This window comes from Gopherus flavomarginatus, chromosome 15, assembly GCF_025201925.1.
Source record: "Gopherus flavomarginatus isolate rGopFla2 chromosome 15, rGopFla2.mat.asm, whole genome shotgun sequence".
Lineage (NCBI taxonomy): Eukaryota > Metazoa > Chordata > Testudines > Testudinidae > Gopherus > Gopherus flavomarginatus.
This window is the reverse complement of record NC_066631.1, coordinates 20,523,101-20,550,976: the sequence shown is the minus strand read 5'-3', so window position 1 is coordinate 20,550,976 and position 27,876 is coordinate 20,523,101. Positions and strand designations below refer to the sequence as shown.

Genomic DNA, 27,876 nt, shown 5'->3' with positions numbered 1-27,876 from the left:
AGGCTGTCAGAAAGTTTTGTTGTGGTAACCACATGACGGAGGGGAGTCCTGGCCAAATTTGAGTGAGTGGCATTCTGACATGGCACAGGAGGGGAGATGCTATTTCAAGTCAGGTGGTTCTCCTTATTGCGGGGGGGAGCAGAGGCACACAAAGCCAACTGTGGAGACGCTGGTCCCTGCCACTGGCAGTAGCATCAAAGCGATGACTGTGCTGAAATGAGCCTCTATTAGGGAGCAGAGGCTCAGGGGAGGGAGAACCTGATGCCCAGTCCACGTGCCACTGCCCATTTTGGGCTGTGATAGCAACTCCTTTCTGGGGACCCTAGTGGTGGGGAGTAGGGCTAGATGTGGGGCAGAGTTGTGGTTTTGATGTGACCGTATCAAAACCACAACTTTCTTATAGCCTTGTTTATCTGCACTTTGGGAAAACATTTGACTGTTCTTACTAAGGGCTCTCATCTAGTCTGCTAGATGAGCCTCCCATGGGGACTTATTGATTTGATCCTAGCCCTTCTTGGAATTTAGCTGTAAAACATCAGAAGCTACTGTTAAAAATGAGGGTCAATCATTCTGTTCCTTTCATAAATCCTGTAACTTGACTGCTTTGTTTCTGGTACCTATTTTTGATCCATTCTGCCCTTTGTGGTTTCCAATATGTGTCATTCCAATTGTAGTCATATACTTATGACCAGTATTCTGTCCCTTCATTTCAAAGTTAATTTGTCTCATAGTCTGTCCTTGTGAGAAGATTCCACATGTTTATTCTCACGGTAAGAAATGGCTGTAATTTGAGGCCCTATGGCAAATTGCTTGAATGTTTTTTGCTGAACTGTCAGTACTGAAGTCAAGTGTATGCTCTTTCTCAAGCTGCTGTTTTCTGTTTTTTTTTTAAATTTGTTTTGGTTTTTTTGTGCTAGAATGTCTTTCAGATTTTGTTTTCATGGATTTCAGATTTTTTTCCCCATGTTTGGCTATTAATTGACTATTGGCTTCTAGTTATACAGCAATTCAGTGGCAAGGAAACATGAAATTAGGTAAATGATACTTTAAAAAACAGAAGCATAGAATCATAGGATGATAGAATATCGAGGTTGGAAGGGACCTCAGGAGGTCATCTAGTCCAACCCCCTGCTCAAAGCAGGACCAATCCCCAACTAAATCAGTAAAGCACTCATTCATCAGTAACATTTTTTGTCTTTACATATTGTTAAAACAGCACTTCAGTGAAGTCTCACTAATTTTGCTAGAGGATGTTAAAATACAAACACATACAATTACATGTACAAAATACGCAGAACTTTGCCTTGATAAAGTTTCCCCCAGAGAAACCCATCATGATAGTTTTCTTCAGCTGTTTTACTTTTGTTTATTGGATGGAGATGAAACCAGATAATGTCATATTATGAAATTTGTTGACAATAGAAGGTTCTCGTTTTTTAAAAAAACCTATAAAATACACTTGCTACAAGATAGCTCTGTTGAACCTGAAGATACTCATCTCTACCCTATAAAGATCTAAATTTAGACAGTGCATAGTGTACTGTGCAGTGAAACCTGTTGTAAGGCCCTAATAAAACCAGTAAAAGTTGTCAGCTGCATAGTGATGGTCATATATAATCATTGAATTTAGGAATACTTTAAAGTGGTCTCTAAAAATATTTACTGGAGGGCAAATTTACTACAACTACCACTATAGGACTTTAATTAAATAAACAGGATGGTTAAACCCAGTTGATGCATCTTTATGTACAAGACATACAATTTATAATTCCAAACTTTTTATTATTAATGGACTGGACCAGAATATTGTAACCATGGAATGTGCCAATATAATGTTATGAAAAGTGACTATCTCCATTTTAATAACCTCAACCCACAACCACATTTGAATCTCTATATAGCAGTTTGATGTATTTTCTGGATTATTTTGAATTATAGCCATTTCATTTACACTTCCAATGAAAGGTTAAGACTTCAGACCATTAATCCTGCATATGACATACTGTGCAGACCTAAGGTGTGCGATAAGTAGTACGTTCATTTTCCTACCTACTTCTAACAGCTAAAATCTTGATTGTTACATAGATTTTTAGAGCAGTGTTGTGTTTATACCTCTGAACTGTGGTAGCTGCATGAAAAAATTAGGTGATCCAGAGATGTAAGAGTTGCACTAATGGAAAACATTTGATGCTTAATACAGCATTTCTTCATGAGTTGGATGTTTCAATACTGTATTTAATAATTGTATTGTTTGATTTTTCTGTTCCAACTGTGGTACTTATTTATGTTTCAAAATTTGTGTATAATTTAAGGCAGAGGCATGTCAAGTTGCCTAGTTGTATAATCCTACTCATCTACTGTGTAGAATATCACGTACAAGGTAGTGAGAGGCCAGCTAAGTGGTCCTATTTTCTCTGGACATTTTCTTTTAAATATCCAAATTATGACCTGTGTTGCCTTGAAATGTAGCAAGTGTTAACCTTGTCTCTACAACAGCAAAATAAGAACAAAGTTGATAAATTGTGGGTTTATTGTTGATGAACAAAAATTGGTTGCTTGAGGTAATCTATTACGGTGAAAGACAAATCGAGTATATATCATAGTTGTGTGCATTAATTTGTGGTGAATGAGAATCAATATGTAAATTAGATACACCTCTCAATCTCTAACAGATTACCAGGGCCGCACTAGGTGTTGTGTTTGAGTATTACAGTTTTTTGTTAAATATTTTCTGCAAATGTAAATTTAATTTCAAAGTTATCTCTGTTTAAGAATAACAGACTGTTCGTTACCTTGTTGAATAGTGTAGTGTTATGGTATTATGCAGAGCTTACTTCTGCTTTTTAGGTTCATATATGTTAGATTTGGGATTTCTGTATTTTAACTTTAGCTGTGGTTGTTGGAAAGGTGATTCTTTAAAATTCTCTAATTTTACAGGATTGCTTAAATAATACATTTGAAAACATAATTTGTCATAAATGTTTCTGACCAGCCATCATACGCCAGCAAGCTTTCTACTGAGTGTGCACGTATTAAATGAAATAATATCCTAGCTTTAATTATGTAATATAGGACTTGAATTTCCTTTCTTCTGCACTAGTATTATGCTAGTGTAATTGATGTATAAACAGCAATAACTGTTCTGGAGATTCAGGTCTATAGTGTGCATAAGCACATGTATATGAAAGAGATTAAAGGCTGCTGTTCTCTCTGTTCTGCCTTCTGAAAAATGGCTAAAGAAATTAGCCTTAAAAATTCAGCAGTTCTTGTCTACAGAGGAACTGCATTAAATAGCATAGTCATACTCCTCTTGATACAATAAAAGCCAAGTTTAAGTTCTGGTGGCAAATTTCATTAACAGCTGTTTCTCCCAACTATACTTCAAACTGTGTTTGAGTTGTGAATGCTTTTAACTTCCAACAGGATTTCCCCACTATCGTAAATGTATAAAACTCACAGGGACTGTCAAACTTAAATCTGTAGAATTTCAGCAAAGGGAGTGCTATGTTAATGTTATTTGAAAACTAATTCATTCACCTGAAAAGTACTTTTAAGTGTTTACCTGATGCATGTCATTTGCTTTTTTTTTAACATGAAGAGCCACTTAATGTGATTTGGCTTGTCTGGTTTATAATGTTTAGGTTTGTATGTACATTTTGTTCCCAGGTGACACGATCTTTTTCAATAGCTAGATTTAAATTACGTCTCAGAATTCTCTTGCTCTGGGTAGTGTTTGATTCACAGCTTTTTTGCCTTCATGTCAGTACTTTGATAAGCGATGAGACAGCTACTCTACTTTCATTCTGTGAAATGAATTGTTGGTGTTAATTGATTGCTTAGTCTGTGGATAACTACCTCATGCAAACCATCAGAACATAGCACCCAGACCTGAGGCAGCCATGGTCATCATAAGTAAGTGGTGTTCCTAGTCACATGAGGGGAACAATTGCCCTCCTGGATTGTCAGCCAAAAACTTGGAATTCTTTATTTCAGAAATGCCAAGAGGGGAAGTGTCATCAACCAGGGGAAAGAGTCAGAAGGCTTTGCCATGAGTACTGTAGCAAGGTAAATTAATTTAAGCCATACTAGTGATAGGGCCATTTGGAATAATGACATAGTACTTAATACTAATACCTTCATTCACATCCTGTTTAATTGCAGTTACAATCTTGGTTGCTTCATCCTTTTGGCATCTGCTTTCTCACTCAGATCCTATTTAAAATTATGATACAACGTTCTGAAGATGCCTTTGTGAAATATATTACAATATTGGAAATTATAATGTATTCTAAAAACATCAAGGAGAGCGAGGAGCAGCCCATTATTCTCAGACTGGGGAGCTTTCACATAAACACAGAAATGACTCTTGCATGAAGCTAGTAAAAGATTGCATAACAATGTTGTGTGCCTGATAGCATCAAGATGAAGCAGATAGCTTAAGTGTTTAAATGTTTAACTGAGCTGTGTATATATTTTTAGTTTACATAAGCCTTTTTTGGTAATTGGGAGTTGTACAGTTGTATTGTACCCATTATTAAGGGGCTATTAAGCTATTTTCAGTGGTTCCTCTTTTTCTCAGATTTTCTTCACTTTTTTCAGCTTCTGTTAGTTTCCTAAAGTTTTTCTCATCCCTCCTTTTGGAAAGGCATAGAGCACAATTGCTTATTGATTTGGTGTTTTGGAGAGCTTAAACATAAGCCTTGGGAAGCCGAAATGAAGAAAGGTGACATGGTAGGAGGGAGAGAAGCCAGGAGAATCTCTTACATAATTGTTTATGTTGAAAAAGAAAACTGGGGAACTTCACTTGTTGAAGTATGAAACATTTCCAGAGAACAAAAGTAGGCCCATAGTAGTCTGTTTGGGAACCTTAAAGATCAGAGATGATAAAGCTGTAAGGTTAGCGTTATTTGAGATGGGTTTCTAGTAAACTAATCATCCTGAAATAAAAGGGGCAGTCTCATTTAATTCAAGTGTTGATGCTGTTGTCTTTATGGTCTTTGAAACATACTACCACAGTACAGTTTTATTGCCATGTTTTTTGTAAATATTGTAAAATAGCTATCATCAATTAAAGCTCATCAAAGAAACATGACTTTGGCATAATATTTGACATGAAACAGAGTTTCCAATTATCCAAATGTATTGAAGTGTTGACTTGACTTAATCACAGTAGAGAAAGGGGGAGAGCAAGAAGGATCACCAATTTCTGATTTGCTTATTCCAAGTTTTAATATATTAGTTGCTGTTCCAGTCACAGCAGGTATCCCAGTATCAAATGGTGGAAGTGTCAGACCAAGCAGAGTGAAAATTATGGTGGGATAAATCTGATTTCTCCAGGTGCCTTGAAAAACAGCAGTTTGAGGAGTGACAGAATTTGAAATAAGGAGCAAACCTGCAGTGGCTAACTTGATTTGTTCTCAGCAAGCCATTTCAGCAGGGTTCTCTGAGGCAAAAAATAATAAATTGAAATTATCTTGGGATGTGCAGTGTTTAATTGACTGCAGTCTAAATTATTCATTTAGCATGAATTTAGCAATGACCCTTTTGAACTATAGGGTAAAGGCAGTTTTATGGGCTCACAACCCTTTTTATACAAAATGTTTACTTTGCAACTAGAGAAGTGATTTATAATAGTATTTTTTCTTCATTTTACAACTTTTGTGAACATTGCAGTCCAACTAGTCGTGGTGGGTGAAAGGTTGCCTTGTTAGATTAAAACTGAATATTGACTGTATACAGATATTACTTTTTTAGAGTAAATGTGTCCAGTTTATCCTTTCAAATTGAGGGCATAAACTGAGGAAAACCTGTCTATCTGATACTACCAGATTCTTCAGAACCATCATTAATCTTTTAAAACCAAGGCTATAATCTCAAAATTGTGCGCAGATTAGGCATGCACAAACCTGTTTGCATATGAGTATGGGGGGCAATGTGGACCTATGTTAAGCTCTGGCAGAAGCATACATACATTTTAAAAGATTTCAGCCTTACATCTCCAGACTGTGTTTTCTATAACGTTTCTGCAGCATTTGAAAATGTAAAGTATTGACAGGGGGTTATGTTTTGGTAGCTCTTGTGGAGTTAGCAGCTAATTATTTTGTTCTAATTTGTGTTGGGGTAGCCAGGGCTTTTGATAGATGTCTCAGTTTATATTTTCATAAGTCAAAAGAAATACTTAGTAAAATAAATGAGTGCTAATTTTTAATATGACTGCCGAAAGACTCCTCCAGTATTCCTTCCCTCAAAGGTCAGTTAAGTACATATAGCAAAACCATTACAAAGAGATGCTAAGTGACTTTATCAAGGCTACACTGCAAGTAAGTGGCAGTCTCAGAATTAGACCTGAATATCTGGCTCCTAGCTCTTTGCTCAGTGTACTAGGCCAGTCTGTTTCTAACATGCATATGTGTGAGATCTGATAGATTTCCTCACATTGAAAATCTGCATAATCTTTGCTGAAAACTGAAAGCAAGGTTAATAGTTGATTTATTTCTTATTTCAGGCTGTCAGTAACATGCCATATCCTTTGTTGACTGGAGTCAGAACTTTGCCCACCGTGGAAGTTAAATCATCAGAAAAGCCTTCAAGCCAGAGCAAAGATCCTCCCAGAGATGAAGAAAAGGAAAAGAAAAAAAAGAAACACAAGAAAAGATCTCGGACAAGATCTCGGTCCCCTTCCAAATATCATTCATCATCTAAGTCCAGGTCTAGATCACATTCAAAAGCAAAGCATTCACTTCCCACTGCCTATAGAACTGTCAGGCACTCAAGGTGGGTTTGGAAGTGGAAAGTATGCTTTACTATTCTATTTGGGCTAGTATTTAATTTGCCTCTGCACCTTTTTCTATACATATCAGAAAGAAAATCAACGTGTATAATATAGATAAGAGAACTGGAAAACTTTCAGTAAATACATAATCTTTACATTTGATAATGTTCTGAAAGATTTCATTAAGTATTTGCAAGATAGTTTCTAATCACAATTTTAGAGCGAATCTACTAAATGATTCTCTCACTGGTCCACAAAATGCTTGTTTATGATCTATGGTTGTGTTAAGTCATAGGGCGCTGACTCCCTCTGTTTCCAGCTACTTCTACAGGTGGTTTTAGTCTTCATTTCAGAGAGGAGCCTGGACACCTGTAAAATAGCTGGGAACAAAGGTGAGGAGCCAATTGGGAGGACAGTCTGCAGCTGCCTCGGCAGAAGACGACGTATGAGCTGTCCTCTGACTAGGGCCACCAGCAGGACAAACTGCAAATAAGAGTGTCAGGAGCTGGTACTGGGATAGAGAAGTAGAGCAGAAGGGAATAAGGAAACAAGGTGTCATGTCTAGGTAAGCAATGGAAAATAGAGGAGCGGGTGGTAGAGCAGCACACTCAGGAGACAGAGAATGAAACTAAGCAGTTGAGCAGTGTGTGCCAAGATGATATGAAGGGCCAGCAGGGCGTCCAAGAGAGAGAAACAGAATAGACTGGAAAGGGAGACAAGAAAACCGCATAACTAACTTTGTTAAAAAAAGCCCATTACAGTCAGTTAAAAATACAGAACTGCATTCCTGTTATATTACCACATAAGCAAATACTTCAGTCAACACAGGAAAGTTGCGTGATTGCAAATGGGAGAGGCGGTGTCCATGAGACACTTGAGATGTGGTCCACACTGTGAAAAAGTCCCCAAACCCTTTTAGTAACTTAGAGTTCTTTGGGTGATTTTCCTCGCAGATTCCACTCTTCCTGCTCATGCGGCCTATGCAGTTCATCGGATTCTTTTGGCTAGCTGTGTCCCTTGGGGCATGCTTGCACCCGAGGTGCCCTGGTGCCATGCCCTCTCAACTTGCTCATCTGAGAGCAAAAAAGGGAAGAGCCGGCCCAACAAACTCTCAGGCTCTTCTTTACTTCCTGTGGCTGTGAGGTGGAACTCCTGGTGTCATTGCTACCTCTGCAGTTCACCTTAGATTTAGGAGAGTGTTAGTGTTAAGTTTCCTTTGCTTGTTTACATGTATATAAAACCCTGAATTTGATCCTCTTTCAGTTGTCACGATTCATTTTGTTGAGGACAGCCCCCTGTGCCGCATATGGAGGTGCTATGACCATGGCAGAGGCTAAATCACTAGGGTGTTAAACATGCCTGTTAGATATGTCCCCTATCTAACTCTGCTGGGCCAGTCAGCAATGGACATTCTTGGTGCCTAATATGCCTTTAGGAAGGACACATTCTGGAACATTGTTCTATGTATCATTTCTTCTCCAGGTGTATCCAGAGAGTGAGGGAGGTGAGAATGAAACTTCTCCTTGTGGAGAAGTCAGTGCAGATGTTCTCAGACTGAGAAATCTTGAGAGAAGCCTCAATCTTTGGATTGGTCAGTGTCCCGGTGAGCCATGACTCCATTCCAAACTCCCAGGCCACTTCCTGTCTTAGCCCTTATTCATCCCCAACTACATCAGCAATGACATCTGGTAGAGGCAAGTGATGAGACAAGGTATAGGTTGCCTTTCCCAGCACCTAGCAGGAGGCACATGAGTCTTCATGACTTGGCCCCAGGCTCAGTCAGGAGTCATAAGTAAGAGAATACCTTTGCCAATAGGTCAATACTGAAATCTGTGGCAGCTCATGTGATACTGTTTAAATCTAAGGACTGTGCTGCCTCCAGTACTGGCCCCTCAGCAGAGGCTTCAGTACCCAGCATCCTCGTTGACTACCACATTCTTGCTGATGACTGTACCCATTACATCAGTACAGACTCTCTCTTTGGGACTGAGACATTAGTATCAACTTCTTTGGCACTGAAGCAATATAAGTTGCCAAGTGATGTGTTGGTCGGCTCAGTTCTGGAGTTTTAGAGAGATTTGGGGAGGTTTTTATAAACCCACCTACCGTAGAGCTTCCACATCTGGCCCAGGAAGTGTTCTGTATTCTAACCCGCTGCTACATAGTGTTCTGTATTCTAACCCCCCTTCCTTAGAGGAGATATGCTCCTTCTTCCCCTTCCATGAACATAGCAAAGAAGTGTCCCTTACCTGTCTGTCTTCTCCTCCCAAGTAGCTCAATGGGAATCAGGGAGAGAATCCAGAAAACAATCGGTATGGGGAGCTAGGAAGAGCACTCCACCTAGCATCCCTCACTGTGCCACTATACCCCTGCTTTCTGGGGCCTTGAACCCTACTATAGAAAGCTAGTGTCTTCCACTGTATTTAGAGACAGGTCATTTCACTGAAGAAGCAAATGTAACCTCCATAGGCAACTCCATCCATGGCTGCTGCAGAGTCAGGAGGAGAGTGGCAAAGAAGAGCAATCTCCTGAGCAGAATCATCAAATTCTGGTTCCAATGTCTTCCTTTGCAGATGAAGCAGAGAACCCATTTTCATTGCTCTTGACAGATGAATTCAGAGATATCTAGGACTTCATAACAAGTACGACTGACATCTTCGATATCTCTTTGGAGATTATACAAGAGAAGGAGCATAAATTCTTTGTTCTCTGATGTGCAACTCCAGAGAGATTGGCCATGCCATTCAATCTGTTGGAACTCACCAAATCAGTTTGGCCCACAGCAGAGGTGGAAGCTGCTACCTCCAAAAAAGCAGAAAGAAGATGTTGGATTCCTGCTAAGGGATTTGAATACTTTTACCAAATATCCTATATCTAGCTCTCTGGAGGTAGAAGCTTAGAGGAGAGGATAAAAGAACGAGTCTACAGCTCGTGAGGCAGACCTCAAAAAGCTAGGATTTTTTGGTCAAAGGGTATATTTGTCTGTGAACCTACAAAGGAGGGTAGCAGACTGCCATGTGATACTCTCAATGTATATTTTTGAATTGGTACAAACTATCCAATGTGGTGCATAAATTACCCAGTGAGCACCAACTGAAATCTGTTACGACTGAGGGCCACCTAACTGCCAGAACATCTCTGCAGACTGTGCTGGTTGTGGCTGTCACTCATCTGAACAAAGGCCACTGCAGCTGCTGTGGAGAGATTGTCAGGGCTCAAGTCATCTGGGACCTGCCAGGGGGTCTAGACAACAGTCAAGGACCTCTTCATTTGAGGGCAACAATCTCTTTAACAGTGGCACTAATGCGTCACTCCATATTCTGAAAGATTTCAGGGCAGCTTTGTGCTCCTTGGGATTCTGTCTCAGCTCCAAAAAGGAAGCAGCCAAGACAAACCATACTTCAGGCATTGTTCTTTGACATGATTATCACTAGGATCCTCACAGCCTCCAAGGAAGAAATGAAAGTGGAGGAAACCCTCTGCTCGCTCCTCAGCTGCTCCACAATCTGGAGCTTCAAATAAGCAGAAGAATCAATGCTATTGTCAGGAGCCTGCTTGGACCACCACGGGATCTGTTTTATTTTTTTAACCCCACTCTCCCAGCTCTCCTCCTCCCGCCCCCCAATAGCTGCCTATCTTATTTTCAAGAATCTGTGCTGTGATTACCTCAGACTGGAGGGTCCTTAACAGTGTAAATAAAGGGCATCCCATCCAGTTTGTCCCTTCCAATACCCACACTCCCAGGGACCCTCTCACAAGAAACTCCCCTTACCTTTCCCACCACCCACACAAGAAGCATGATGTAAACTGCCTCTTACAACTGTGAGCAATGTAGAAGGATGCCCTTGGAGTTCAATGTATTAGGGTTCAATTTAGATTATTGATGAGATATCCGATAATCCAGGCCCAGTCAGCGTATTAATCAAAGGTTAATCAGCATGATAAAGAAAAGCAAATACATTTCTGATCTGTGGAAGCAGTGCTGCTACCTGGTCTATTCCAGCTACTGTTCAGAAGTTTACCCTGGTATATACCATGCATGTCTATGAAAGAGACAGAATTCCTTTCTCATGCCCTATTGAGCCATGGAGTTCCCTTCATGGCCTCTTAATTTACATAATAGATAAGTCCCAAATTCCCTATCAGATGGCTTCTTCATTTCTTGATACCTGAGATTAATATGCCTTTCACCAAACCCCAAGTTCTGTGAAGAAATGAGGCAGAATGCAAGATGCATAATCATAGTAGTCTCAGCATGGGCCAGGCAATTCTTCATATTCAGATTTGTTGATTGTCAGCACAACCATATTATCTGTTCTATTCAGGTCTCCCAGAACAATGGTTAGCTCCTGCGCCCGCACCCAGCATACTGGCATGAGACATCCTGGATGCTGGTTGAATAAATCCCATAAATAGGACCCTACCGTAGTCACAGCTGTGAAAAATGTCATGGACCGTGAAATCTGGTCTTGTGTACTTTTACTCTATACGATGGCAAAAAAAGTATACAAAGGTACACAGTGTTTCTCAAACTGGGAGTCCCCATTCGAAAAGAGGGACAGAAGACTATTGTAGAGGAGAGTCATGGTATTGCCACCCATACTTCTGTGCTGCTGCTGGCAGCAGCGCTGCATTTAGAGCTGGGCACCCGGCCAGCAGCTGCTGCTATCTGTCCGCCCAGCTCTGAAGGCAGTGTAAGGCTAGCCTTAGAACCCCCTTTTTGGGTTTATATTTTACCATTTTAAAATAGCACACGTTTTGTTACAACACTGTAAAATTTAAGATTTAAATGTCTGAACTATGTAATTCAAAATTTTAAAAATGCTGTGACTGTGAAATTAACAAAATTTGATAGTGAATTTGGTAGGGCCTTACCTATAAATCAAAGCTATTTTGCTGCAGTTCAGAACATTGTGCTCCAGAGCAGGAAACCTTCAACTAGACTTATTTGCAGAGCTAAATGGAGAAGGTTTTCTATTCGGACATCTCAGCACCAGCTTTCTGCCCTCAACACCGCTGTCAGTTTTGGACTATTGCCCTGAAGCAATCTGGACTCCATCTGTTAATAAGAATCCATCTGGCAGTATCATCGCCCTATTCATGGCCACACTGTATCTTCCCACATTAGTGACAAAATTCCTGAAGCGGCTCATGCATCTTTCCATCAATTCAAGAGCCCCTCATCCTTGGAACCCAAGGCTGATGGGTTGTGCACGCCCTCCCTACCCTCTCAATTGTAGCCAGGGTAAGGAAGCAAAGCTAGGAGGGTAAGGGAGAGTCAGGCTCCTATGCCAGGTGCTCCATATATATTTCACAAAGAGAGGGTTACTCTTAGACCTTACCCTAAGTTTCTGCCCAAGGTGGTCTTGGAATTTCACGTAAATGAGTTTTCATGTTCTGTTTTTCTTTCCTAAGTCTCTCCCCACCCTGTGTGAAGCTTGATATAGTGACAGCATTAAGAAATTTAGGAACACCCTTAAACTTTGTGTTGCATTTACTGACAGGCTAAGGGCAACCTATATCCTCAGTGGTTATCCTAGTGGGTCTCAAACTGTATAAGAACTTACTACAAGTTAACCAGGAAAGAGCCCCCAGCCATGTTATAACTCATTCCACAAGGGTTCAGCCTTCGGTGCCTGTTTGCGTAACATAGCCATACCTGAGGTCTGTAGAGCAGAAGAATGGAACTTGATCCACACAGTTACTACTCATTCCCTAGTACAGGACTCCTAACTGGTTGCCAGTTTCAGTAGATCTGTCCTGCATTGGCCTTTAGGCTGGACTCCACATACCCACTGCCAAGCAAATAGACAACTACTTATTAGTCATCAACGGTGGAATCTGTGTAGACAATCACTTGAAGAAAAAAGAACACTTACTTATCCTACAGTAACTGATTCTTCGAGATGTGTTGCCCATACTGGTCCCCTGGCTCACCCTCCTTCCCTGTTAATGTGGAGACTTACTCCTGTAGGATTAGTATTGACAAAGGAACCGTGGCCCCACTTCATCCTTTATACCTTTGGGACTGAAGGTGCAGATGCAGCCCCAGCGAACATAGAAGAATCTGATCTCTAGTGAAGGGGTCTCAAAACAGTGTTTTGCTGTTTCATATGTACTTTGTAATGTTGACAGTAGGGTTTTACATCTTTGTTATGTACCTATGTAGATACACATATGAATGTATATAACTTCAGCTTTCCGCGTGCAATTCTGAACAGGCCTTGGCTTGCTTTCCTTGTCACTTTCAGGCTAATGGTAAGCATCAGGGTGGTTTCCAGGCTTGCTCACTTACAAAGAGGAATTCATTTACCTTTGCAGAGTATTTAGTAGGATATTCTTTTAAAAACAAACAAACAAAAGAAACTTCTGGATACAGTGCGTTTTTCTTTCTTTGCCAAGTTCTAGACAGAAAAGGATTCATTGAAAGACAAGAATCCTTTAAGTAGGCAATGCTGCTTTGTTTTAGTTTTTAAAGTTTAGAACCAACTGGCACTAAAATTTTATAAATCTTGTTGAATATGCTTGGTACTTGTCACCTTCATAAAATCTTTTTTGTAAAAATAGCTCCCATAACAATATCTTGATAGGCTTTGCATGCATGACACTGCAGTGTTGAAACAAAAGTATAACCGTCATTGTGTGTGTTAATAAGTGCTGTGATCCCAATACATTGGGAAGAGAGTGATTTAGATATACATCAAAAAGAGGGAAGTGCCTACTTGGGGTCTTTGTACCTTGGACGTAACTGTAAAAGTACACTGACAAAAATAACAGCTCCACAGAACAGAAAACCTCAAATAACCAGTCAGAAATGGCAGTCCAGTCCAGACCTATCAAATTGCCCTAATGTTTATCACTCCCCAGAAATCTGGGTTAAAACCCAGGGTTTTGTATCATGTTGGAATGCCTGTAGCTACAATTTTACCGTATCAGAACAATGTCAAATGGTTATCAGTGCAAGCCTGTGAAGATGATGATGACATGACCACACTGGTAAAACAATTTAACTGAAAGTTACAATATTACAATGGACAATATTACAAAATGATTTCAGCATAAGTTTATGGAGAAGTTCCAGTGTCAAAATGTCAAAGATGAGCTTTAATACCAATGTGAAATGAAAAAATTCTAAATTGAAATAACTCAGTCTATCACTTAATACAAAAGCAAGTTTAACACCTTTGCAATTGAATTGATAGGTAAGTCGGAATCTTTTCAATAGTGCTGTTAAAGCATTGCATTGTCGTCGCATACAAAATGTGGCTCTTCACACGTCTGTCTTGTTTTGTATGCCTAGAGTCAGACATTGCAATAAGTATGTTGCTCAGTCTTTAGATTCCCACAAGACCCAGTGTTACGACTTCTTACCATACCACACCTTGTTTAGATGTAGAGACTAATTAGAAGAATATTGTTTCCCACTTGTATTACATTACTCTAAACTATTTGTAAAGATCTATGATGAGCAGCCCCACTCAATGACCTGGGATAAAGGGCTATCCTATAATACCTGGACACTGTTATTAAATTACATAAATTCTAACAGCCAGAGGCTTTGTCTGCACTAGCACTTTTGTCCCCAAAACTTTTGTTGGTCAGAGGTGTGAAGAACACACATCCCAACCACCGTAAGTTTTACCCACAAAAACACTGGTGTGGACAGCACTATATCAGTGGAGGATGCTCTCCCACCAACTTACCTACTGCTTCTCATTGGGGGTGGTTTAGGTGTGCTGTTGGGAGAGCTCTCTCCCACCAGCATAGATCCGCTACACAGGAGGCCTTACAGTGGCACAGCTGCAACAGTACAGGTCCATAGTGTAGACGTACTCTGTTACTTTATTTGTCTGTGTCAACCTTTAAAACTATTTTAAACAAATGTGTTATGCTTTTGTAACCTTATTTTGTGCTGTGCAGCAGATCCTAACCCTTGGACCTTAACAGAGCAGTTGTTAGTGATTACTTTTCACTTGGAGCAGATTAGAATGATCGTAACTATGGAGAGAGAGACTTCCTACTGAACTTCTCTTTTTAAGTTTAACTAATGATCCTGTTCAACAAAGCACTCCAGAGTTCGGATATCTTTTCAGAATTACCAAAATGTCATGGCTTTCTGACAGACCAGCACATTAAACTTTATGTATCTACAAAGTAGTGATTTGTGTCTTGGTCCTGAAGCTGTTTAAATTATTAGTAATTTAAATTAATTGTGACAGCCAAAAGAGGAGTTGTACTTTTTCCAATATTTCTGATTAGGGTATGTTTTAATTGAACATTAATGAACTCTACATTGTGAAATGTAAAAACAAATAATGACCTATTGGCACACATTTCGCTTCATTTGGAAGACTTTGTTTTGGTTTAGATCTTTTCAGATGTTAAAGAATTTGTGTATAGGTGTTAATTTGACTTTCCATTTACCATAATATGTGAATTACAGGCTCCATGTTGCTATTGCTTATGTAGTTGTAAAAATACATTGGGCATAACATTCTACAGGGATAATTTGGTAAAGCATAAGAATTGTAGTTAATTTGTTGGGGCAAGTTAATAGGGGATGAGCTGAGGGAAGTGAAGCTAAAATATGTTTGTTTAACTTTTTAGAGCATATTTAATTTTTGTTTTACCTTTTTTTTGTGTATAAGCAATAAGACAAATGTGTCTCAAGCAAGTGATTTTAGAGGCTTTTACATAACATTTAAAAAATCCTTATGTGTAATAATTTATTTTTAGAAGTGTAGCAAATTGCACTGGCAAATTGCCATTTGGTATAAAGGAGACTAAGCATGCAATATATTTTTATTTGTTCTTACGCTGTTAACATACTAGAGTCACAGCTTAGTAAATATATGTGATGCACCATTGATGTTAATATAGCTTAATTTTTAAAAAGTTTACTTAATTTAATCTTGTACCTTACAGTTGAAGTTGCAGAATTCACTTCCTGTTCAAATAACATCACTGATTCAGGGTGATGTAAGATATTAACTATGTATTGCTTAAACTGTGATCAAAGCAATTCTCCTAGACAAGGTAAAAACCAGATATGCGAGGAACCCAGCTGTATCAATTTTATTGCAGTCCTTGTCGTGTTAACAATTACTCCTCTACATACATATGTATTCCTTCCATTACTGTTCCTAAATGTGTATCCTGAAACTAGTTCCTAAGGCTCTCGATAGACCAAGGATTTGATTGCAGACCAAGAAGATGCATCTAGAGTTTTAGAAAGCAGTAAAACATGCACAATAGCCCCAAAGTGTGTTGCAGCACTGCTTCCTGTGGATATTTTAAGCTCCATAAAGAGATTGCCTCAAGTTCACAAATTAGTAACTAAAGTCTAATCCAAAAAGATATGGGTGAATTTGTTAGAACTGTTTTGGAAAACAAGCAAGTTTTGAGACCTTCTTGTTTAGCTATGGTCAACACTCCATCAGTGCCCTTTTTTCCTAATAAACTTCAAAGCACCATAACAAATTTGATGTAAATTTTATCTAATAGTGGTGCTCTGATTTAGTAGCATAGAATGTCAGTCACTGAAGTTTTACGCATGATGTTCCAGCTGAGAAGTTTCAAATTTCACAGTTGGTGACCAGTAAATGTAAATAATGACCATATTAATGACAGTATGAATCTTCCTATTTTGTATGAAATAGATCGTCATAGCACAAAAACTAGGATAATGCATGGGGCATGAGTGGGAAGAAGGGAGGGAAAAGGGGCTGCAAAGCAACTCATTACACGGTGAATGATTTAATGATTTCGCAGATAAACTGTTAAGTCTGCATTTTGAACTTGTGAGTAGAGCTGAAAGCTCTAAACTTCCATTTTGATGTTAATAACTTTCTTGGTATATTTTGGTAATAGCTTACTGCTAAACCACCTACTTCATTTATCCAGTTAATGAACCATGGGTAATAATTAGGAGCCGGGTGCATCATTAAAGGGTTTGTAAACCAAGCTGGATGCAATAGGTAAATATGTGCTGTGTTTTTCATTGGCCCAGTTTCACAAATTCAACTAAAAATTACCTCAAAATAGCTGTCCCTCACCTAATTTGTAAAATGGGTGGTTCCTGTTGCTCCAAAATCCATCCATTCGTTTTGGAGGCAATATCTATTCAAATACTTCCACTTTCCTCAGATGTAATGTGACCTGACAACTTTATAGAATAATGAATTTCTGTGAGAGCCTATTAAACAGTATTACTGGTATTAACTTACTTTATTTAAAGGAGTACAATGCCTTATGAATTTCTCGTGAAGTCTAGTTAAAATAATAATTCCATATATTCCAGTGAAAAAGTTAAGCCATTTTTTAATCATTTAAAGGCTAGGGGCTAAATCTCTTCAGGTTGAAATGATTGGAAAAATGTTATAGAACCAAAACAATCATACCCAATTCGTAAATATTTTGAGCTAATGCATTTTTCTCTGATTGTTTGGACTTTTGTAGGCTGGTCCATATAAGCATGCTATCACTAAAGTTCAGCTTTGGTTAAGGGATTAAGTCTTTTCAGGATTCTAGTTAATACCAAAACTAGAACATTTATTCTCAATGTGAAGTGTGTGCCTCCATATCACAGACTCACAGCATCCACAGGGACACTGAGCATGGAGCCGAGTCTGAGCAACTCATCAATGGCAGCAGCAACAGAGCGAGAAAATTATCAGGCAGCTTCGACAACGAAAAGATTTGACTGCTGGAGCTCTTTAGAGGGAAATCCTGGTAAAACGTCAAGGTGTCTGACTGACCTCAAACTTTATAATCTGTTTTTTCCTTTAATCCTTCTGAAAGGCCTGGTAAAGGTCAGATTTCTAAATTGAAAAGCAGTTAAATAGCAATATGGTACTTAACTGCTGTTGTGATTTTTCCTTTCAGTAGGTCTGTTTGACTGTAATAGGATCTATGATTTACAAATGGCTTGTCTCTTAGTCATTGCAAAATTAGGTTTTCTGAAGAAAATGAATGCTTGAGGCACATGGGGTAACGTATCTTGTATAAAGGAGAGTGGAGTAAAAATTCAAAATCCCTAAGCAAAATGATTAGATCTACATATTTTATTGGGAACAGAGCTAACTACTACTAAGATATTTTTCAAGTAAAGGAAAGATTTTTGCTTTTTTCCTATTGTATGTATTCTCTATTGGAAAATGCTCAGGTGTTACTTTTACAGACACTTAGTGTTAAATCTTTGAGATAAGCATGTGCTCTTACGTTGATCTCTGATCATGACTGGGCACGCTTTGTTTCTCTCTGTAGGCCAGACATTTCAAGTTGAAGTGCTAATGCTAAACAGTATTGGTCAGGAGTTGTTAGCTGCATAGGTTGAAAGTATTGAGTAATCAGGATTTTCCTGCAGAATAAGGAACAGAGTTTCTTTGACTTGTCAATATTCAGATTTTACAAATTTTCAGAACAAAATGATCTTTTTAACTCAGTCTCTTCACTATTTTCAATTTACCTGCATAATGCAGCAACACTAGAGCATGCTGCTAATTTGGAAAGAAAAAGTCAAGTCTAACTTAAGATTCTAGGCTTTAAACCAAAATGGACTTAATTATAACAGTTAGCAAACTCTGTCTCCCACGAGAGGTAGCTGATTAACTGCACTCTAACAGCCCAATGCTAATATAGAGTGGTTCATGTGGCACCTCTTCCCCTGTTGAGAGTGAAGAGCAAGTCATTCGTTCTCATACATATTAATATAAATAAATAAAATATTTTGATGGTCAGAAACCCTCATGACGCTGGCAAGCCTTAGAGACTAGGAATATCCCATGTTTATATGAAATCAAATAAGCATTTGAAAGGCACCGTAGTTGGGTTCGATGACAACATAATCCAGTGAAATAAGAATAATACAACAAATTATGGCATTAACAACAACGACAAATAAAACTTTTTCCTTTTCGTTCAGATCACGATCTAGATCTCCTCGGAGAAGGGTCCACTCACCTGAAAGGCGAAGAGAGGAAAAGGCTGTCCCAACAGCTTATCGCATTAGTAACAGTCCTGGAATGAGTAGGAAACGCACACGTTCCAGGTATGTGCACCAGTCATGATAAATGCCCCATTTGGGATTTTAAATATTGTGGGTTGCTTTGTTGTGTACTGTTTATGTAAAGCTTGTTTCTTTTGTGAGCTCTTGTTTCTTTTGTGAGCTGAGGCTTTATTTCAGCTATGAGTTATATAATGATTAACAAGCCAACCTGTGAAAAAACAGTTTGCAAGTAGAAACGCTGGTCTCTCATGTATAGAATGTGTGTACAGGTCTACAGCATAAAGTGATGAGCATGTACATGCTTTGGATGTATCTAGTACAGTGACAGGTTATTTTACAGTTCATGTTTGCTGTTTGATGCACTGTAGTTGGAGTATTCTAACCCTTTCGCAATCTGAAACATCTTTGCTGTGCTTTCCTTCCTGCAAATACTGGAAACCGTTCAGATTTGTACTTGGAATTCCCAGGGGCTGGCTACACTCCTTACCCCTTGGGTAAGATTCTTTGGCTTTAGTTGCACAAACGGAGTGTGCCAAAATGCCATGCCATATTGACATTTTAGTTGAGTGAAAATTGCATAATCATGATCGGATCTAAAACTAGCTAATGGAAATGGGGAGGGTAAACAACATACTTTAGCACACATTACGTTTTAGAATAAAATATATTTTGAATGTACAAGTGGAACTCAACCTACATGTAAAATGGTCAGGTTTTTTTTCCTGTAGGAGTTCTGGTTTCTTTCTACCATGTATACTGCAGCTGCCTATGTACTGGAAATGTGGAATTTGTTTTCACGATGAGAAAAATAAATGCTCAGTTACCTACTTTTGTCAGAGATACTTTATGCAGTCTGTGTTCTGAAAAGGAGAAACTGCAGTTTGTGCTGTGTTACTTTAGGGACATTAGACCCAAAATATTTCCAAAACCAAAAAAAAATTGTTTACCTGGGGCTTTTTTTTACTGTTTCACTTTTTGTACACTTCACTTCTCTAGTCATGTGCTGCTCTTATGGTGAATATTTATTAATAAAAGAATTTTTCAATATCTTTTTATAAATTAAAGTAATTACATATCTACCATTGTTCTAAATTTTTAAACAGGCACATTCTGAAAGCATTGTGAGATAAACATTACATTTAAAACACCTGTTGTAAAATTTGATTTCTTCTGAATCTTCATTTTTGTGCTAAAATGCATAGTTTACTAAGCATAAATATATTTTGATTACATTACTATGGCTATTCAATCAATATAAAGTCTAAGCATATTGAAAAAATAATCACTTATTTTAACAGCCCAAAACACAGCAAAAATTTAATAAAATTAATTACTGCTGTGTTCTATCATAAACCATGAATCACTTTTTCCATTGCCTTTACATGCTCCACACAGATGCGGTCTTTGTGAAATGAAAAGCTTTATCTTGTTTTAGTCTGTGATGAGGAGATTACATAAGTAAAATATCATTTCAGGTCAGCGAGCTCCATTGAACAGTACAGGTTTGCAAAGTTTTTAAGGGTTGATGGGCATGTACTCTTGCACCCTCAATTTAGATGTGCAAATATTTGTGCAATGTGTACACTCCTCAGTTTGGGAGCAAACGTGCATATGCACTCACAAAGCTAAATTAGATGCACTCTTTGGGGTAACTGCATCTAAAGTGTGCATGTCACAGTTTCTTATGCCTGTCTCTGAATCCTACTCAGTCCCAAATTCAGATTGCTTATCTGTTTGGGGGTGGGAAAGGAGCAAATTGTTTTCATTGTTGTCCATGTTTGATTTAAAAAAGTACTTGGTCTCCACTTGTCTTTTTAAAAAAATGAGAATAATCCCTATTATGTATCCTATTGCATAGCAGCAGTGCATCCAAGTTGAGGAATTATATGTCCTTTTACTCGCTTCCTGACAGCAAAAGTTAAAAACATGATAGGATCCAAGTTGCTTACTCCTGCAGCTTATTAATACAGGGGGTGATCGCACAGTTTAGAGGAGCGGTTCTCAACCAGGGGTCCGTGGGCCCCTGTGGGTCCATGAGGAGAAGCCCTGAGCCCATGGGTTAAGTTGGGCAGGACACCAGGGGCATTGCCCCCCAAACTGCAGTGCCTTAACCAAAGTGGGGCAGTCCCAGGGGCACAGACACACACCCCACCTCCTCCTCTCCCCTGCCTCTTGGCCAGCTTGGAAGCAGGAAGTTGAAGCCGGGCAATGCAGGGCAGCTGCTGCTCTTGCTGGTACCATTGGGCGGACAGCTGCAGCATACCCCCGTCTCCTACTGCAGGTGCCCAAAGCCCCAGCTGCTCATCAGTTCCTAGCCCCCTTTGACTGCTCATGCAGCCAGTAGGAGCCACCCGGGTGGGGGACCTGGCTCTGGGGTGAGCAGAGCCCCTGGGAGCAGGAACCATAGAATGCCCCTGCCTGCACACAGCCCCTACCTACGCTCTCCATGCACCCTGTGCTGCCCCCCCGCCTGCATACAGTTCCTAGCTGCACCTAGTCTGCACCCTGAGCAGTTTTCAAACTTTTTGAGCTCAGCACACCCTCCCCTTTAAGTTATAATTTTTGGTTGCACCACAACCTAACTCAGACAGCCTGGGTGGCCTGCTGAGGTGAGTCAGGGTGGAGGTGGCACTCTCTCCCCAGGCTTTGCCATGCAGAGCTGGCCCAAGCCCCACCGGACCCTGCCCCAGCAAAATAAAAGGCAAACTATGCCTATGGGGCCTGGCCGAAGCTCCGGCACCCCGCAGAGCTAAAGTCCCGAGGTGCCCTCAACACCCCCTCTCCTCTGGGCCCTGGAGTTATTATAACATGTTGGAGAGGGGCTCAAAAAGAAAATGGTTGAGAACCACTGGTTTAAAGGAAACCTCACCAGTTTACTTCATCTGGTTAATTAGTTTTTCATATTTATTGCCTCATAGTAACAGAAGACCCTGTTGCATAGTCCTGGTTGATTGAGTCAGGTAGATCAGAAGACTCAACATTCATAAGTCTAAGATTCTCCCTTCCGTGAAAAACCAGAATGTCGGGGAAAATGAATCCTTTCCCCCAAGTCATGCACTGAGTGTGCATCCACTTAAGTTCAATATTTAGTGGCATGAGTTGCTGACCATTCAGTAGTTTAAATGAATAGAGGATTCTACTAGGGGTGATAAATTGTGACTGCTTGCTTTGAAGAGCTTCATGATTCAAGAAGGAAACCTGTTTTTACGCTTTAAAATAATTTTAAATAGCATTATGCTCTTAATATGGATAGAAACCATATCTAGCAGATCTCCAGCACAAAGCTGAAGCTAAGATCTTGTGGATATGGTTCACTGAACAATGCATAATAAAAACTGGCAGTAAATGCCAAAAATTCAAAAAAAAAAAAAAAAACAGAACGGGGAAACAGTATTAGACAAACATACATGCAGTCAGTTCTGAGAGCTTACCAGTCATATTACTAGGGTTCAGTGAAAGATTTCTAGGCAAAAAAATCATGAGTGAAGCTGGCCTGTTAGATTTTTATGAATGGAAAACATACTACCTGCAAGGACCCAGAAGCCACCTTTTCTTCTGTCAACTTCAATGAATTAGCGACCTCTTGTTCATTAAGTGTAGTGAGATATATTTCTAGCGATCATGTGATTGCTTTTTCCAGTGTAGGTCCTCTTCCTTTATTTCTAAATTGTCTGTAATAATCAACCTACAATGAGACTGCTGAAAAAAGTACAGTATGTTCAAATCAAAAAGTGACAAGAAATGGCCTTAGTTTAAGAATGTGTATGGTACTTCCACTCCAGATATATATATTTGGGACACTGTTTATAAGTATATCCTGTATATGGTATGGGCTGTTGAGAAATAAGCCATGGAAAATTGAGATGTGATTAATATAATATTGTTTGATATTTTACTGTTAGAGTATCATTGCATGTTGGAATAAAAACTTAAAACAGCTTGCAGTGAAACATATTTTTACTTTTAAAAAAGCACTATTAAAAACTTGTGCTCTGTGAAATATGTTCACAGCACAAAATTATGGCTTGCTGCTTAAGAAACTCAGGAATTAAAATACACAGCTTACCAATCAAGGGACAGCTGAGTCCCATGGCTTTGCTCCTTATGGTAATGAGGAGCTTAAATAGGTCAGTGAACCTGTCTGATGTTCAGTATCACTTGATAAGTATAAGTAATTAATGTATTTGTTTTTTGTCACAAATAGTGTTTTCTATTTTAAATGCAAGTAAAAGTGTAACAGTTTTGTAATTATAAGATTGTGTTTAAGTTCCAAATGTTAACTGATATTTCAAAAGTGAAGTCTCTTCCTGGATTAAGTCTTAAGCATCAAAGATTTACAGTACTTGTTTGCCATCGTTCATGTTACATTGTTTCAGCAAAACTGATGTTTTATTCCCTAAGCAAGTTTATTGTTTAATGTTATCAATTATTCATTTTATAGAATGCATTAGTTACCTTTGGACTGTGCGTAGTATTTATCTAAAACATAATAATTATTCCACTGACTGCCCTGAACATTACCTTTGGTTGCTAATGTTAGCTCACTGGAAATGTTACCCAAAAGAATAAGATGTAGAGAACAATATGGGGTGTGTATATATAGTGCTTTAAAGACTGTACTTTTGCAACTTTACCTCCGTTCATCCTGAAAACTGCTAAGCGCAGAAATGTGAGACACTTTTTCCTTCATCAGAGGGGTAGCCATGTTAGTCTGGATCTGTAAAAGCAGCAAAGAATCCTGTGGCGCCTGATAGACTAACAGACGTTTTGGAACATGAGCTTTCGTGGGTGAATACCCACTTCCTCAGATGCATGTATTCACCCACGAAAGCTCATGCTCCAAAACGTCTGTTAGTCTATAAGGTGCCACAGGACTCTTTGCTGCTTTTTCTTTTCTCATCTTCCAGAGCTGTGCTAGGCTTTTTTATGCAATCATAAATTTTCAAGAACTTCATTCCATACATTATTATAACTTTCTGATTAAAGATACTCTTTTAGGCTAGTAAATACACTACAAAGTACATTAATTGGGCTATTCAGGGGCAAAAAATTCCATGGAAATTGGAATGAGCTAATAATGGACATTTAGAATGCGACTTGAAATGTTAAGGCACAGTAGAAGCATCAAGCAACTTGTAATCTACTTCCAATGAGTAGACTGTAAAAGTTATAGCAGAACTTTTTGGATTCCTTAGTGGACATTACTAGTTTTGTTTTTTGTTAAGCTTTTAAAAATAGAGAGAATGTAAAGTAGTAGAGTAAGGGGACAGAAACCCAATGAATTGTTGCATGGAGGTTGATTCAGTAATCTTAATTACACAACTGGGATGTTAGTCTGTAAATTCATAGCCAGCTATAAAGGTCTAGATTACTCAGTCTCCAGGGTTACCTATAGAATTCAACATTAGAGTTCAGTGCTGGATATAGTTTTAGAATATTTGTGTTGTCCCCTTCTTTTGTCAACAATAAAAATAATTTTATGTACCCATAAATCTACTTTGTCTCTGGTTTTTTAGTAGTGATTGTCAGTTACAGCTAACAGTCATATTGTCTACTCAAAGCAATCCCAAGCATATTGCTTTGAGTAGGACTATTTGAGAGAGATAGTAACTCAGATGTAATTTTGTTTCAGACTGAAGTTTGTCATGCAGTAGGTTTGGTCACAGAAACCCATTTGTTGGCTTAGAAGGAAAATGTACAGTATCAGTTTGCCTTTTTGACAAAACTGTCCATAGTTCTATCAAAATGGATTAAAAAATAAAGACTGTGAACACTCATATTCCAGGTCATTAGGGAGTTAGGATCAAACTTTCCCTATAACCAAGTTCTTTTATAGTTGTCCATTACAAGATTTTCTTGCACCTTGCTCTGAAACATCCAATTCCTGATCAGTATGTTAATGCCTGTGTTTCTGTGAAGGTCAAATGAGGGCTGAGGAGCAAGTACTCTTAATGCTCAGGACTGGGTTGGAGTCTGGGGATCATAATGTATAGGTTAAATATGAAGATTCTTGGGAATTTTTCCTTCCTACTGTCATAGGAATATAACCACCCATGGTATGATGGTTACAGTGTGTACTCAGTGCACAAGGAGCACCGCATCCAGGAGGGTTAGAAAATCTGCTAGAAATGTCTAATTCGATTTCTGCTTAAACTGGTTAACAACATATAATTTTAAATCTCCTCTAATAAAATCCTTCCTTTTTCAGAAGCCCCCATGAAAAGAAGAAGAAACGACGGTCTAGATCATGTACCAAGTCCAAAGCTAGGTCTCATTCACCATCCATGTCACCTGGCAAACAGTCCACACATAAGAACTCTGTACATTCAACTAGTGTGTCTCCTGTGGAGAGTAGGGAATCCAGCCAAGAACGCTGCAGGTAACACTCTTTCACAATGGTGTATGGGGATACGGACAGCTCTTGACCATGAATGTACCTTTTGATTGGATTTGTGCGGGGAGAGTTGTAATGCAAGTTATGCAGAGCTCCAGGAAGTTAGGTATGTGTGCCGCTGTGGGTTTTTGAGGGGAGGGGAGAGGGGAGGGTACTAGAACTGTGCTAGAGACCTGAGATTGTGAGGAGTCCTATGAGACTCTCAGGGCAAAATTTCAAAAAGGGTGAATTTTCTAATAAACATTTCAACCAGGAGGAAATGATGGAGAACTCAATTGCCCAGGGAAGAACGTGTGTAAAACGTGAGAGATGAAATAGTCATTTAAGGGAGGCACAACAGGAATAGTGCAACTTTTCCATATACACATCTCAGTGCAACTTGAACCAAAGTGATCTCAATAATCTAAATCGTACAGTTAAAATGTGGTTAATGTTACTAAAAATCATAACACTTTGTTGGGATGATTTCTTGAAGTTTCTCCTTTTGATTGTAATTGTTATTGAGGATTCATAACTGAATTACCCCATTGAGTAGATTCTCTTCACAGTTCCTGCGCTGATACTCAGAGCTCTCTATAGCAGTAGTGCTCAAACTTTTGTACTGGTGATCCCTTTCACATAGCAAGCCACTGAGTGCGATCTCCCCACTTATAAATTAAAAACACTTTTTTAATATATTTAACACCATTATAAATGCTGGAAGCAAAGCAGGGTTGCAGGCTGACAGTTTGTGACCCCCCCCATGTAATAACCTTGCGACCCTCTGAGGGATCCCGACCCCCAGTTTGAGAACCCCTGTTGTATAGCGTTGGCCACAGGTATGTGAGAGCGAACCTTTGTGCCAGTGGCCTGTATTGACTATAATCCAGTGAAACATGAAAACTGTTGAGCAATATGAGGGAGGCTCATGCACATACAAGACAGAATTTTTGCATGAGATATAGCTAGAAAATATATACATTTCTAATTCTTAAGTTTTAATTTTTAGGGGCGTTTCTCAGGAAAAAGACGGCCAGATTTCTTCAGCAATCGTGTCTTCAGTGCAAAGTAAAATAACTCAGGTATAAATTAAGACATTCTTTATTGCTTACTGAAGTATATTAACATCATTGTAGCATGCTCCTTTAGATATTTTGTATAATGTAGAACAGGGATCGGCAGTCTTTGGCACGTGGCTCGCCAGGGTAAGCCCTCAGGCCAATGGAGGCGGCAGGAAGTGACGGCCAGCACATCCCTCGGCCCACGCCGCTTTCTGCAGCCCCCATTGGCCTGGGACAGTGAACCATGGCCAGCGGGAGCCTCAGTTGGCCGAATCTGTGGACATGGCAGGTAAACAAACCTTCCTCTCATGTGTATTGTCTATAGCCACTTCCTCGGCTCTATTCTTTTCATCTACTCACCTCACACACTTTCTACCCTATCATTTGTTGTTTCATTTCTTTCATATTGTTGAGATTATTTACAGTGAGATTTAATTCTTAGTTATTTAAAAATTGCTAGCCAGCAGATATATTAGTTTATAATTACAGTATGTGGTTTTGTGAAATCAAGAGGCCAGTGCTCTGGGAAAATTACCAGTAGGACTGCTGACTTCAGTGTGGAGAGTTATACCAGGGGTAGGCAACCTATGGCACACGTGCCATTGGCACGCGAGCTGATTATCAGTGGCACAGAGCTCTGCATTTTAATTTAATTTTAAATGAAGTTTCTTAAACATTTTAAAAACCTTATTTACTTTACATACAACAATAGTTTAGTTATATATTACAGACTTCTAGAAAGAGGCCTTCTAAAAACGTTAAAATGTATTACTGGCACGCAAAACCTTAAATTAGAGTGACTAAATGAAGACTCAGCACACCACTTCTGAAAGGTTGCTGATCCCTGAGTTATACATTTCAAACTCTTGATTAAAAACTAAGGAAACTTCTTACTATTTTTCCTCTATTCTCCCTACAGGATCTTATGGCCAAAGTGAGAGCAATGCTTGCAGCTTCCAAAAACATACAAACTAGTGCCTCCTGAGACTTGTTGAATTGACCATCAAGAAAACGGTGTGAAGAGGAACACTTTAAAAAACTGCCTCATCTCAAATGTACAGCCGGCAAATTTAGCTCATTTTGGATCAGTTCTCTTTTGTCTAAAGTTATCAAAACCTGAAGAACTGAAAACCTTATCAGTACGGAGCTGTCCCCTTGGAACTCGACTTTTTGCACCCAGAATCTCTCTTGACAGCTTTTGGTTTTTGTAAATTGATTTTTTGACTAATTCTTCAGTAAGATTTTATGATCAGCTGTCTGTCTGTATATATGTAAATATCATGTTTCTGTGATAAAGAATTACACAATAAAAGAGGAGAGAAACACCTTTTATTAGCTACACACTTGTTGGAGGTTGCTTAATTGTGAGTGTGTTTTTCTTTACTTTCTGTTAAAGCAGTTCCTCAGGCGATGCTGTTGCTAAGTTGAACTGAAACACACCTTTCAGCTTCTTTAGTTCATCAAATGGTCTAAGCACATACATTGTGTTACATCAGAGTTGGTTTTCACACAGCCTACAGAATTTTTTTATCCTTCATTAAACTCCAGTGTGCGGAACACATTGGAAATATCTGTTGTTTTCAGCGACAGCCCCCTTCGTTCTTCAAGATGAGCCTCTGCATTTTCACGCTGAAGGGATGGATCACTGTCCTGCCTTGTGAGC

At 39.1% G+C, this 27,876-nt stretch overlaps 1 protein-coding gene across 10 annotated transcripts in view; it reads left to right on the top strand.

The window, feature by feature from the left end:
- Positions 1-27,552, top strand: part of SFSWAP (splicing factor SWAP) — an 87,033-nt gene extending 59,481 nt beyond the window's left edge. For 4 of the 10 annotated variants that reach the window (XM_050923490.1, XM_050923491.1, XM_050923499.1 and 1 more), the window contains exons 14-20: positions 3,994-4,065; positions 6,506-6,774; positions 17,361-17,516; positions 18,696-18,821; positions 24,988-25,158; positions 26,162-26,234; positions 27,133-27,552. In XM_050923490.1, the coding sequence (XP_050779447.1) occupies positions 3,994-4,065; positions 6,506-6,774; positions 17,361-17,516; positions 18,696-18,821; positions 24,988-25,158; positions 26,162-26,234; positions 27,133-27,198 (933 nt within the window). In that variant the 3' untranslated portion in view covers positions 27,199-27,552. Of the gene's footprint in view, positions 1-3,993; positions 4,066-6,505; positions 6,775-17,360; positions 17,517-18,695; positions 18,822-24,987; positions 25,159-26,161; positions 26,235-27,132 lie in introns of those variants that run through there. The other 6 variants (XM_050923492.1, XM_050923493.1, XM_050923495.1 and 3 more) reach the window with 4 other exon arrangements.
- Positions 27,553-27,876: the final 324 nt, after the last annotated feature.